Source organism: Chiloscyllium plagiosum, unplaced genomic scaffold, assembly GCF_037043375.1.
Source record: "Chiloscyllium plagiosum isolate Xiang-an unplaced genomic scaffold, Cpla_swu_hap1 HiC_scaffold_37, whole genome shotgun sequence".
Taxonomy (NCBI): Eukaryota; Metazoa; Chordata; class Chondrichthyes; order Orectolobiformes; family Hemiscylliidae; genus Chiloscyllium; species Chiloscyllium plagiosum.
In genome coordinates this window covers 6,167,853-6,179,524 of record NW_028270175.1, presented here as the reverse complement: position 1 = coordinate 6,179,524, position 11,672 = coordinate 6,167,853, and the positions used below count along the sequence as shown (strand labels likewise).

Here is an 11,672-nt window from a genome sequence, read left to right as displayed (position 1 = left end):
AATGCCACCACAGTCCCTCTCATTAGAGAGACAGAGAGAGATGATTGATGATGGGTTTAACACCTCAGGCAAGAGGAGAGGTTGAGAACGAGAGCCCTTCATGGTAACCTCAGCCGGTGCAGGAATTGAACCCACACTGTTGGTGTTATCCTCTATTGCAAACTAGCCATCCAACCAACTGAGCCCTGACTATGTGAAAGAGTTCCTTCTCACGTCATCTTTGCTTTGTTTGCACATTGTTTTAAAGTAACACTGGACTAAAGTAGTCCACTCACAGAGCAAGAGCTGACACTGACCAGACCAGCATTTATTGCCTGTCCTGAGTTACCTGCTGGAGAAGGTGACGATGAGCTGCAGTCTGGGAGTTATGTAGGGCAGCGTGCCCCCTCCCTGAGAGGGAGTGATAGGATTTTGACCATGCAGCAATGAAAGATTGACTCGATCAATGCCTTTATTGAGGTCAGTAAGGGATGGACAATAAATAGTGACCTCACCAGTGATATTCCTGTCTCAAAGATCTTTTTTAAAAAACATTATTGGTTAGTGGCTGAGAGGGTGACTGTCAGGGGGTGGTGGTCTTGTATCTGCTGCCCCTTGCTACATGGAAGTGGCCATGAGTTTGGAAGGTGCTGTCTAAGGAGCCTTTGAGTTACTACAGGTATTTTGTTGATCCTCCATATTGTTGCTAATGATGGAGCAGATGATCCTTTTTCATCTATTTAATGTTTTTTATGACTCATTCTTTAATCAACCAGTTCAGATATTTTATGACACCCCTCTGGAGCAAGTGGGATTTGAACCTAGACTTTCCAGCTCCCATTACTCTTTCTAGAACTATTTTACTGATCTGGTAAATAAAATTCTCCCAGCCCTTGCAAAAATTGTTTATTCCTTTTTAATGGGACATGACATTGCTGGCTGGGCCAGCACTCACAGCCCAACCCGAATTGCCCTTTGAGACAGTAGTAAGGAGCTGCCTTGAACAGAGACAATCTGTGGTGAAGGTGGAACAAAGATTAGGGTCACTACTTCCTCGTGGTAGGGAGGGAGAAGGATTCCATCAATACCAACCAGATATCCTAAATCAATCTAGTCCCAATTACCAGCACTTGGCCCATATCCCTCTCAACTCTTCCTATTCATTTACCCATCCAGAGGCCTTTTAAATGTTGTAATTGTACCAGCCTCCACTACTTCCCATGGCAGCTCATTCCATTCACACGCCACCCTCTGTGTGGGGAAAAAAAAATGCCCCTTAGATCCCTTTTAAATCTTTTCCCCCTCTCATCTTAAACCTATGCCCTCTAGTTCTGGACTCCCCTATCCTGGGGAAAAAGGGTGAGGGGTGGTATGAGGCTGTACGTACTGATTTGTCCTCTCATTCTAATACTCATCTGCCTAGCAATGCAAATGTTCATACCTCAGGTGTAATGACCATTTGGTGCTGCCTACGCGTCCAATCAGGAAGAAACTGCAAAGAAATATGATGACTTCAGAAAGAGAGAAACATATTTCTGAAATATCAGAAACTTGTAAGGTCACTCCTTCTATGAAGTTGATGCATGAAGACTGGACCCTGAAGTCTGAGACCAAATCTGCCTTTGGGAAACTGTTCTGTTGGTGAACAAGTAACTTCAAGTGAAACTGTATCTTGATTGTTTATTGTGACAGTGATGGTAGGGCCTAAATATGCTCCATCTGCTAATTTCTCAAAAGGAAACTCTATCTTTTTTTAAAAGCTCAGAAGTCTGCTGTCCACAGAATTTTCTCAGATTCCTAACAGAATTGCAGATACTCTTCAAGGATGTGCAATAGCTAAGGTATCACCATCACTCTGCTTGTAAAAGTCTCGAAAAGACCACTGATGATCTCGGATACAGCATGTGGAACAGCGCTGCTCTCTAGTGGCTGAAAGTGAAAGGGAGTTCTCCAGTCGTGTCCCTTTTCCAGTACTCTGGGGTTCTGCCAGGCATTTTAAACAATTGTCATGTTCAATCAAAAAGAAATTTTAAAACTTGGAATTACTTGACAAAATAATTTTAAAATATCAAAGAGAGAGGGGTGTAGATTTGGCCATTGCTGCCTTAAAATTAATTTCCTCAAAAGTATCAATTTCTAATCCCACTCAGGGTCCCAACCCCCCACTTTGGGAAACTCCCTCCCTTAATGTTGAACTCTGACAGTGCTTTCAGTCACCTACTAAAATCGGTGCCTGAATTCCCAGGGAACAGCGCTGTTAGATTGTCCGGAGGTTAGTAGAAATGTGCAGTGGTTCTCTGTACTAACAGCTCCTGCACCAACTACTAGCAGGATGCAGAGATGCTGCTGTGTGATTCAGACAAGCTGAGTGAGTCAGCAGATAAAGGATAACGTGGACAAACTATGAGGTAATCCACTTCAGTAGCCACAGCAGGAAGGCAGTCTGTTATCTGGATGGAGAAAGATTGGGAAAGAGGGAGGTGCAATGAGACCTGGATGTCCTTACACTCCAGTCACTGAGAGTCAACTGCAGAACCAGGGGTCACAGTCTAAGGATACAGGGTGGGTTATTTAGGACTGAGAGGAGGAGAAATTTCTTCACCCAGAGAGTGGGTAATTCTCTGCATCAGAAAGTGGGTGAGGCCAAAAACATTGAATGTTTTCAAGAAGGAATTAGATGTAGTTCTTAGGGCTAAAGGGTATGGGGAGAAAGTGGGAACAGGGGGCTGAGTTGGATGATCATACTGAATGATAGAGTAGGCTCAAAGGGCTGAATGGCCTGCAGCTCCATCTGTAAAGTAATGGTCGCCCCTGATTGCTGTAATCACCTCACAGGTTCTCTCTGAGAATGCTTGCTTATACATCTGTAAAGATTACCACATGGGAAGTAGGGCGATCAGCTTAACCAGTCTCTAAATGTTGATTCGATATAATCTGTGGTCCCAATCCCATCTGCCCACTCCATGCATTCCTTCCCTCTCAGCGCCTATCAAACCTACTCACCGACACTCGGTTTCAGTAACATTTTGATGGGGCTTTCCTCTATCTGTCTACATTTTGTGTAAAAGAAGGAACCTGTTCCTTCTCTTGCCCCTAAATCTCTTGGATTTAATCTTATGCCCATGCCCCCTTCCCCCTCTCATAACTAGAAAGATTTGTTGTCTCGTCTCAGAATCACAGAATTAGGCCGTTCTGCCCATTGTGCCTGACTGGCTCTTCAAATGAACATCATTATCTCGTCCTGCCTTTTCTCCATACCCCTGAACTCAATGATTCAATTGAATCGACCTCCACCATATTTCCAGACTCTGTGAAAAAATTCTCCCTCACATCACTCTTACTCCTTTTGCAAATCCTTTTAAGACTATACCCCTCTCATACCTTTAATGACAGTTTCTCCCTGTTGACTCTGTCCAGCCATTCATGGTTTTAAAATCCACTGTCCAATCTCCTCTCAGCTTTCTTTCCAAGAACAGTTCCAATTTCTTCATCACTGAAGCTTCTCATTCAGTAAGTCGCTTCTGCACTATCTTCAATGCATTCACATCTTTCCTATGATGTGGCCACCCACTGTACACAATGCTCCAGCTGAAGTCTGTGTCTCTTATACTTCTAAATCCTTCCAGCAAACCACCAAATCGCCTCTGACCTAACAGAAACCATCTCCACTTCCCCAGGTAGCCTGCTTAACTCTGATGTAATTATAGAGGATTACCCCTTAGTGTTAGGTCCGTCAGACACTGCTTGATGTTGTACAGAAGGAGATTGAACTGGACAAAAAATGCAATTTATTTTATTTATGTGCAATGTACAGCAATAATAATATTTGAGAATGCATTATACAATATGTGCAGTGTTTTATAAAGACAAGCTTCTAAAGTAGGAGGAGTAGAGACAACCACAGGTAATTATAGACCTGTGAGCCTTACTTCAGTTGTGGATAAAGTGATGGAAAAGGTTCAAAGAGATAGGATTTATAATCATCCAGAGAGGAATAAGTTGATTAGGGATAGTCATCATGGATTTGTGAAGGGTAGGTCGTGCCTCACAAACCTTATTGAGTTCTTTGAGATGGTGACCAAAGGTGGATGTGGGTAAAGCGGTTGATGTATATATGGATTTCAGTAAGGCATTTAATAAGGTTCCCCATGGTAGGCTATTGTACAAAATACAGAGGCATGGGTAATTTAGCAGCTTGGATCAGAAATTGGCTAGCTGAAAAAAGACAGAGGGTGGTGGTTAATGGGAAATGTTTATCCTGGAGTTCAGTTACCAGTGGTGTACCATAAGACCACTGCTGTTTGTCATTTTTATAAATGACCAAGATGAGAGTGTAGAAGGATAGGTTAGTAAATTTGCAGATTACACTACGTTCGGTGGAGTTGTGGATAGTGCTGAAGAATGTTGTAGGTTACAGAGGGACATAGATAAGCTGCAGAGCTGGGCTGAGAGGTGGCAAATGGAGTTTAATGCGGAAAAATGTGAGGTGATTCACTTTTGAAGAAGCAACAGCAATAAAGAATATGGGCTAAGAGTAAGATTCTTGGTAGTGTAGATGAGCAAAGAGATCTCTGTGTCCAAGTACATATATTCGTGAAAGTTGCCACCCCGGTTGATGGGGTTGTTAAGAAGGCATAAAGTGTGTTAACTTTTATTACTAGAGGGTTTGAGTTTTGGAGCCACAAGGTCATGCTTGGTACAGCCACACTTGGAGAATTGTGAACAGTTCTGGTCACCACATTATAGGAAGGATATGGAAGCTTTGGAAAAGGTTCAGAGGAGATTTACTAGCATGTTGCCTTGTATGGAGGGAAGGTCTTATGAGGAAAGGCTGAGGGACTTGAGGCTGTTTTTGTTAGAGAGAAGAAGGTTGAGAGGTGACTTAATTGAGACATATAAGATAATCAGAGGGTTAGATCGGGTGGACAGTGAGAGCCTTTTTCCTCGGATGGTGATGGCTAGTATGAGAGGACATAACTTTAAATTGAGGAGTGATAGATATAGGATAGATGTCAGAGGTAGTATCTTTACTCAGAGAGTAGTAGGGGTGTGGAACACACTGCTTGCAACAGAAGTAGACTCGCCAACTTTAAGGGCATTTGAATGGTCATTGGATAAACATTTGAATGCAAATGGAATAGTGTAGGATAAATAGGCTTCAGATTGGTTTCACAGGTCAGCGCAACATCGAGGGCCGAAGGGCCTGTACTGCGCTGTAATGTTTTATGTTCCATGTTCTAAAGTGTGTTAGTACTTTAAAAGAATATTGTTTATTCTGTACAGAAAAGCTCACATTGTTGCAATAGCTAGATATCAACACAGATTATGTTACACACGCCTAAATGACAAAATTCCTGGAGCTGTTTAGATTATTGCCTCTGGTAGGTTAAGTTTTGGACATAAATTATTTTCCTATATTTAAACCTCTGAAAATCTATAAGCGCAGGAAATGTACAGGACACAGTATGAACAGTCTCACAGGAAGAAGAGTGAATGTGCATTGATATGACATTGTGTGTCTCAGAAACCTGAGAGAGCTTCTCATCCATGATTTATTTGTGAGGGTAGCTCCTTTTGCGAAACACATAGCTGTACCTGCCACTTTGCGAACTGTGTTCCATAATCAGCAACTTCAATAAATAACCAATTATAACTCGATTAAATGCAGCAGTCAATTTGCACACCAAAAGGTCTCTCAAACAGTGATTATGGCCACTATTATTGAGCAGGATACTCAATAGAGCTTTTGTTTGAAACTGTGGAGTCTTGGCATGTTTAAAGAAGATTCGTAGCTCAGATTGAGGTTCTGAGTGTAGGTTTGCTCGCTGAGCTGGAAGGTTCATTTTCAGATGTTTTGCCACCATACTAGGTCAAATCTTCAGTGAGCCTCCAAATGAAGCATTAGTGGTGTAGCCCGCATTCTATTTATTTGTTTGAGTTTCCTAGGGTTGGTGATGTCATTTCCTGTGGTGACATCATTTCCTATAGTGATGTCATTTCCTGTTCTTTTTCTCAGGATGCGGTAAATGGGATCCAAGTCAATGTGGAGTCTTATACCCCCAGCTAAGGAGGCAAACAGAGGCTCAGTTTATAATCATATCCACTTGTGACAGAGTAAAACTCTCTCAGCACTGCACCAGTTTAGACCTTACACTAAACACACTAGGGGAATTTTCTACCTTCTCTTAAAATGGGATCTTTACTATTTACCAATTATTGCTGAACCACCAGCAATAATTCTCACTTTAATGTGTTGTGGACTTAGAATCCCCAGCAGTGCAGCACTGTTTCAGTGTACAAAAATGTGGGGAGAAGGGATTTGTCTAGTTTAATTGGCTAAATCTAGTTTTTATTTCCATAAACCCCATTTCTTTCGAAGAGGAACGTTTAAAAATTGTTTTGTTGAAAAGAAATTCTGCTGATCAAAGGAAACCTAATAGATGTAGACTCAATGTGCTGAAAGACCAGCTTCCATTCTGTAGGGATTCTGTGAACTGTTTAAAACTAAAACTTGAGATCTTTGGAAGTTTACCTTCATGTCTGGTCTGTTTTGCAAACCCACAATTAAAGGAGATTTCACCTGTCTAGCATCGATCCAGATTTGGAGTGGATGATTTACCTAAGGACTTAAGGATGGATCTCTGCTAAGTTAAAATACTCTTGTGTGTATCAAAGTCAAGTGTTCACATTGATTTAGTTGTTTTCACATAATCAAATTCCAAGAAAAGAGTTACGGTCCCAAACACTCCACAAACACATCTCCTTGCTTCATGCTGAACAGATTTCTGGTGATAAAGACATCAACCAGACCAACAACTGCATGGCATGTGTACCTTGAAAAACCACCTTCTATTGATAATATCAATCTGAGTGTTCCGCAGGAAGCTGAGTTTAAACAGAAATGCGACGCAGTCACTATTTATTGTTTTTAAAGTATTCCCTTGTTTGTGTGCTGTTTTTGCTTCCCATTGTTACAGGCTCACTGTATTGCTTCTGGTTCTGCTCCTCTATGGGATAGTAGGTGTTTGAGTTTCTCCCGTTTTCTTGGACTGGAAATGGAATATTGTCCTCTGTACTGTCTTTAGGGTGAACTGCATGAAAACAAATATCACAATTAGGTTCAATTGCACAAAGCGTCAGTGTAGCTGGCCCGGTCTCCCAACCTCATTTCTCAAGTTTGGATGATGGACTTCTGTTAGATTGGACCAACATTACGGTCAAAGTGGTTGGCCATTGCTTTCAGCAGCTTGGCTCTTACCGCTCACCATCCTGCCTCTTGGAAGGGTTTACAGGCCAAGGATTAACCTGTTTGGCTACAATACAGAGACGCTTCCATTGCCAACCAGTGCCAGAGTGGGATTCGAACCTGGAGCAAAGGAGGCTACCCAACCTGTGCCACAAGACCTCCCTATTTATCATGTTACAGAGCTGCAAATATCTTTAAAACAACAGCTCATCTTTAATACATTGCACCATTTTATTAAACATCAGGATGAATGAGCACAGTGCAATGTATTCAAAGAAAAGGAAGACATTTTAGATTACTAATATATCCACACCAGCCCTCCGAAGAGCAACCCACCCAGACCATTTACCCCTTCACCTACCACTACAGGCAAGTTAGCAGAGCTAATTGAATTGGCCTGCACAAGGAAACCCACGCAGACACTGGGAGAATGTACAAACTCCACACAGACAGTTACCTGAGGTGGGAATTGAACCTGGGGTCTGGCACTGTGAGGTAGCAGTGCTAACCACTGTGGCACCATGCCCAACTTCAAGATAATGTAACAAACTTTACCACCATTACAATACTTTTGAATTGTAGTCACTGTTGTAATGTCAGAAATACAGCAATGTCAAAAATAAGCCCCCATAAATAATATTGTGGTAATGACCTGATAATGTCTAACCTGAGAAATAAATTTTGGCAAATCTATGACAGGTGACAACTCTCCTGCTTTCTTCAAAATAGTGTTATGGAGCGTTTATATCCATATGACGGCAAAAACGAGGCCTTGGTTTGACACTTCCTTCAAATGATAACCTTGACAGGCTCCTTTAGTACATGAGGGTCAGTCTGGACATTTGTGTTCACGTCTGTGGAGTGGGATTTAAATTCGTAACATTCTGATTCGGTGGGAATACTGCCACCCACTGGTGAGCTCGCAGTGACACAGAGGGGCGGGAGGACACAGATTGTTCACAGCTCCTCAAAGCTTTCTCCTTCCAACAGGCTGTGTATGTGTTACCTACTCAACTACAGGAGACTGGAAGAACACAGTAGGCCAGGATGCATCAGCTGTTTTCTTCCAGCCTCCTATTTGTTTACTTTGGATTGCAGCATCTGCAGTTTCTTTGTCCCTAACTTACTGAGCTACAGCTGACAACATTGACAGGAGGGAAAAGTAGAGGGGAAAAAAATCCCACTCACCCACAACTGACACTGTCTCAATGTCGAGAATGTCAGATTTGTACATCGGAGCTTCGTTTGTTTTGTTGCTTATCAATGGCATCATTGCTGTTGCAGGTTTTGAATCAGAGTTAAGGCCATTCAAACACTGCTCCTCAGCTTCCGGCACAGCTCCTGCATTTATTTCTGCTTCGTCCCTGCTCCCTTTGTAAATATCGCTTTTGACGCCACAGATGCAAATAAACTGTATTTGTGAAAAACAGGGGAGCTCAGTTTACAGATAAGTATTCGATAGAAAGTTGTTTATGCTTTTAATATATCTACCTTTTTTGAATTCATTCACAGAAATATGAGTATCAGTGGCTAGGCCAGCAATTATTGCACATCCCTAATTGCCCAGAAGTTAGTCAAGAGTCAACCATATTGACTATGGGTCTGGAGTCACATGTAGGCCCATGTTTCCTTGCCTGGGCCTTTTCTGACAATCAGCAGTGGTTTTGTGGTCATTATTAGACTCATCACTCCAGATGTTTATTCAGTTAGGTACATTGACAGAAATGTATTTGTTGTTTCGATCTTTTTCCCCTTTTATTGCTCTGCCATGTTGGAATTTGAACCCAGATTCCTGTTAACTGGTTCTCAAGATTATTAGTTTAGCGGTAATGCCATTACATCATCACCCACCTGCCCCAATATTTACACAAGCTGGGATATTAGTGGATACAGAAAAGGCCTTGAATTAGGCCTTGGGCCCTTTTGTATACCAGGTGCCTGAGACCTTGGAGCTCCAGGAGCCTCTAGAATTGAGCCAGAACTGTCTCTCCGGCTGCAGTCAAGAATACCAGACCAAAGACAGGAAGGGACAGGTCACAATCAAACTGGAGAGTTAAACTCCACAGGCACCTCATGTCTGAGCGTGACAGGGCACATAGTTTTAAAGCGATTTGCAAAAGGAGTGAATTAGATTACATTACATTACATTACATTACATTACATTACATTACATTACATTACAGCGTGGAAACAGGCCCTTCGGCCCAACAAGTCCACACCGACCCGCCGAAGCGCAACCCACCCATACCCCTACCTTTACCCCTTACCTAACACTACGGGCAATTTAGCATGGCCAATTCACCTGACCTGCACATCTTTGGACTGTGGGAGGAAACCGGAGCACCCGGAGGAAACCCACACAGACACGGGGAGAACGTGCAAACTCCACACAGTCAGTCGCCTGAGGCGGGAATTGAACCCGGGTCTCAGGCGCTGTGAGGCAGCAGTGCTAACCACTGTGCCACCGTGCCGCCCAATGTGAGGTGTGAGGTGTGAGAAAGAAATTTCCACACAGCGAGTGGTTAGAGTCTGGAGTGGGGGCTGGTTTGCTCAGTTGGCTGGATGGCTAGTTCGCAATAAAGATTGATGCCAACAGCATGGTCTTAATTCCCACACTGACTGAGGTAACCATTGAGGACTCCTCTTGCCAAACTCTCCCTTTGCTTGTGGCATTGTAACCCTCAGGTTAACCAACCACTACTCCTCTACCTTTATTGAGAGAGTAGCTCTATGGTTTGGTAGGACTAGGGTGATTCTACCTCAAGTGCTGAGTGCACTGCCTGGACGTGTGGCTGAGATATTCAAGAAAGATAATGATCTCAAGAGAAACAATGCAAGGAGGGATTACAAAGAAACTAAGTTACAATGCTCATTTGGAGAGCTGGTATAGATACAATGAGCTGAACAGCCTCCTTCTGTACTGCAATTCTCTGAACTGTTGTTTTTGTTCTCCATCAGTCTGTTCCACAAGACATATGTAGCACACTCAGAGAAAGAGTTTGCGATGGGGGATTGTTGAAGAAACAGTTCTCTGTTTTAGACACTAATATACATACATCGTGTTAACAAAGAATTGGAATTACTCTAGCAAGATAATGTTTGAATTACATCTGCTGTTATGGTCTTATATGTTTTATGTGTGGGAATAAGATGGCATATAAGGTATAATGTGTAAAGTCTAAATAACCTTATTGTTTTGATCATAAAAAGAGAAAAGTAGAATAATAATTCTTCACAATTCTTGAAACGTATAAAGATTGCAGTATAAACAGATTTTTAATCATTAAGGGAATCAATGGTTATGGGGAAAAGGCAGGAAATTGAAGTTGAGAATTATCAGATTAGCCATTATCTCATTGAATAGACTTGATGGGCTGAGTGGTCTACTATTCTATGTCTTATGCTCTTATAGAGTACAAGCTGTAAGGACAATCAACCTATTGTGCAGCCCAAGGGACAGGAACAAACAGATCTTAAAACAAGGTTCAGAGGTGCACACTATTCCAAACCCCACTCCAAACACAGACTTTTCCATTGAAATATTTTAAACTTGCAAATCACCATTGATTAATGAAAAATCTATAAATGGAACAGCAATTCAGAGAATAAGCCATGTTTGTAAAACATACTTACCTTCAATTTCACCAGCATTCCAATTCCTAGAAGAGACACAGAGAAAGCGACAAATCAGGTAAGAAAGGCAGTAATGAATCTTGAGTGTATATTTAACATATGGTCCCTTTGCAATGTATTCTTGCATTTCCCAGTTTATATTTTTACATCAGATTCTGCATTTAAACAAGTTTACTTCACACTGCTGCAAATTTACAGAATTTCACAAAAATGTTGGCAAACAGTGAGTGAATGGGCCATTTGGTGCAGAAGCTCAACTGAATTTTTCTAATAGAGTCATAGAGATGTACAGCATGGAAACAGACCCTTCGGTCCAACCCATCCATGCCGACCAGATATCCCAACCCAATCTAGTCCCACCTGCCAGCACCTGGCCCATATCCCTCCAAACCCTTCCTATTCATATACCCATCCAAATGCCTAATTTTAAATATACAACAAATGGCCTATTCAGATGGATTGACTCCAGGAATAAACGCAAAATATTGTGGATGGTGAAAGTCTGAAATGAGTGAGAAAGTGCTGGAGAAATTCAACAGGTCCAGCAGCATCTGTGGAGAGAGAAACAGAGTTTATGCTTTGAGTTCAATTTGACTGTTGAATAGGACCCGTTATATTGCCCCATAATGTCCAGGGCTGTCCAGGCCAAGTGGGTTAGCCATGGGATACTGCCCAATCTGAACTGACTCCTGGCTTGAAGCTCCCACTAATAATTTTAACAGCAATTGGACTGCCACCAAAGTTTGAGAAAAGCTTCTGTTTGATGTTACCACCATTCATCAAAGCCCACTAATCCTCAAGCCTGTCACAAATA

The 11,672-nt window shown here is 42.1% G+C and overlaps 1 protein-coding gene across 4 annotated transcripts in view; it reads right to left on the bottom strand.

Annotated features, from left to right (window-relative positions):
• Positions 1 to 3,750: 3,750 nt before the first annotated feature.
• Positions 3,751 to 11,672, bottom strand: part of LOC122540443 (uncharacterized) — a 54,701-nt gene continuing 46,779 nt past the window's right edge. For 3 of the 4 annotated variants that reach the window (XM_043676236.2, XM_043676237.2, XM_087980265.1), the window contains 3 exons: positions 10,859 to 10,884; positions 8,414 to 8,636; positions 3,751 to 7,070 (listed from right to left, as the gene is read on the bottom strand). In XM_043676236.2, the coding sequence (XP_043532171.2) occupies positions 6,895 to 7,070; positions 8,414 to 8,636; positions 10,859 to 10,884 (425 nt within the window). In that variant the 3' untranslated portion in view covers positions 3,751 to 6,894. The remainder of the gene's footprint in view (positions 7,071 to 8,413; positions 8,637 to 10,858; positions 10,885 to 11,672) is intronic. The other variant, XR_015753426.1, reaches the window with a different exon arrangement.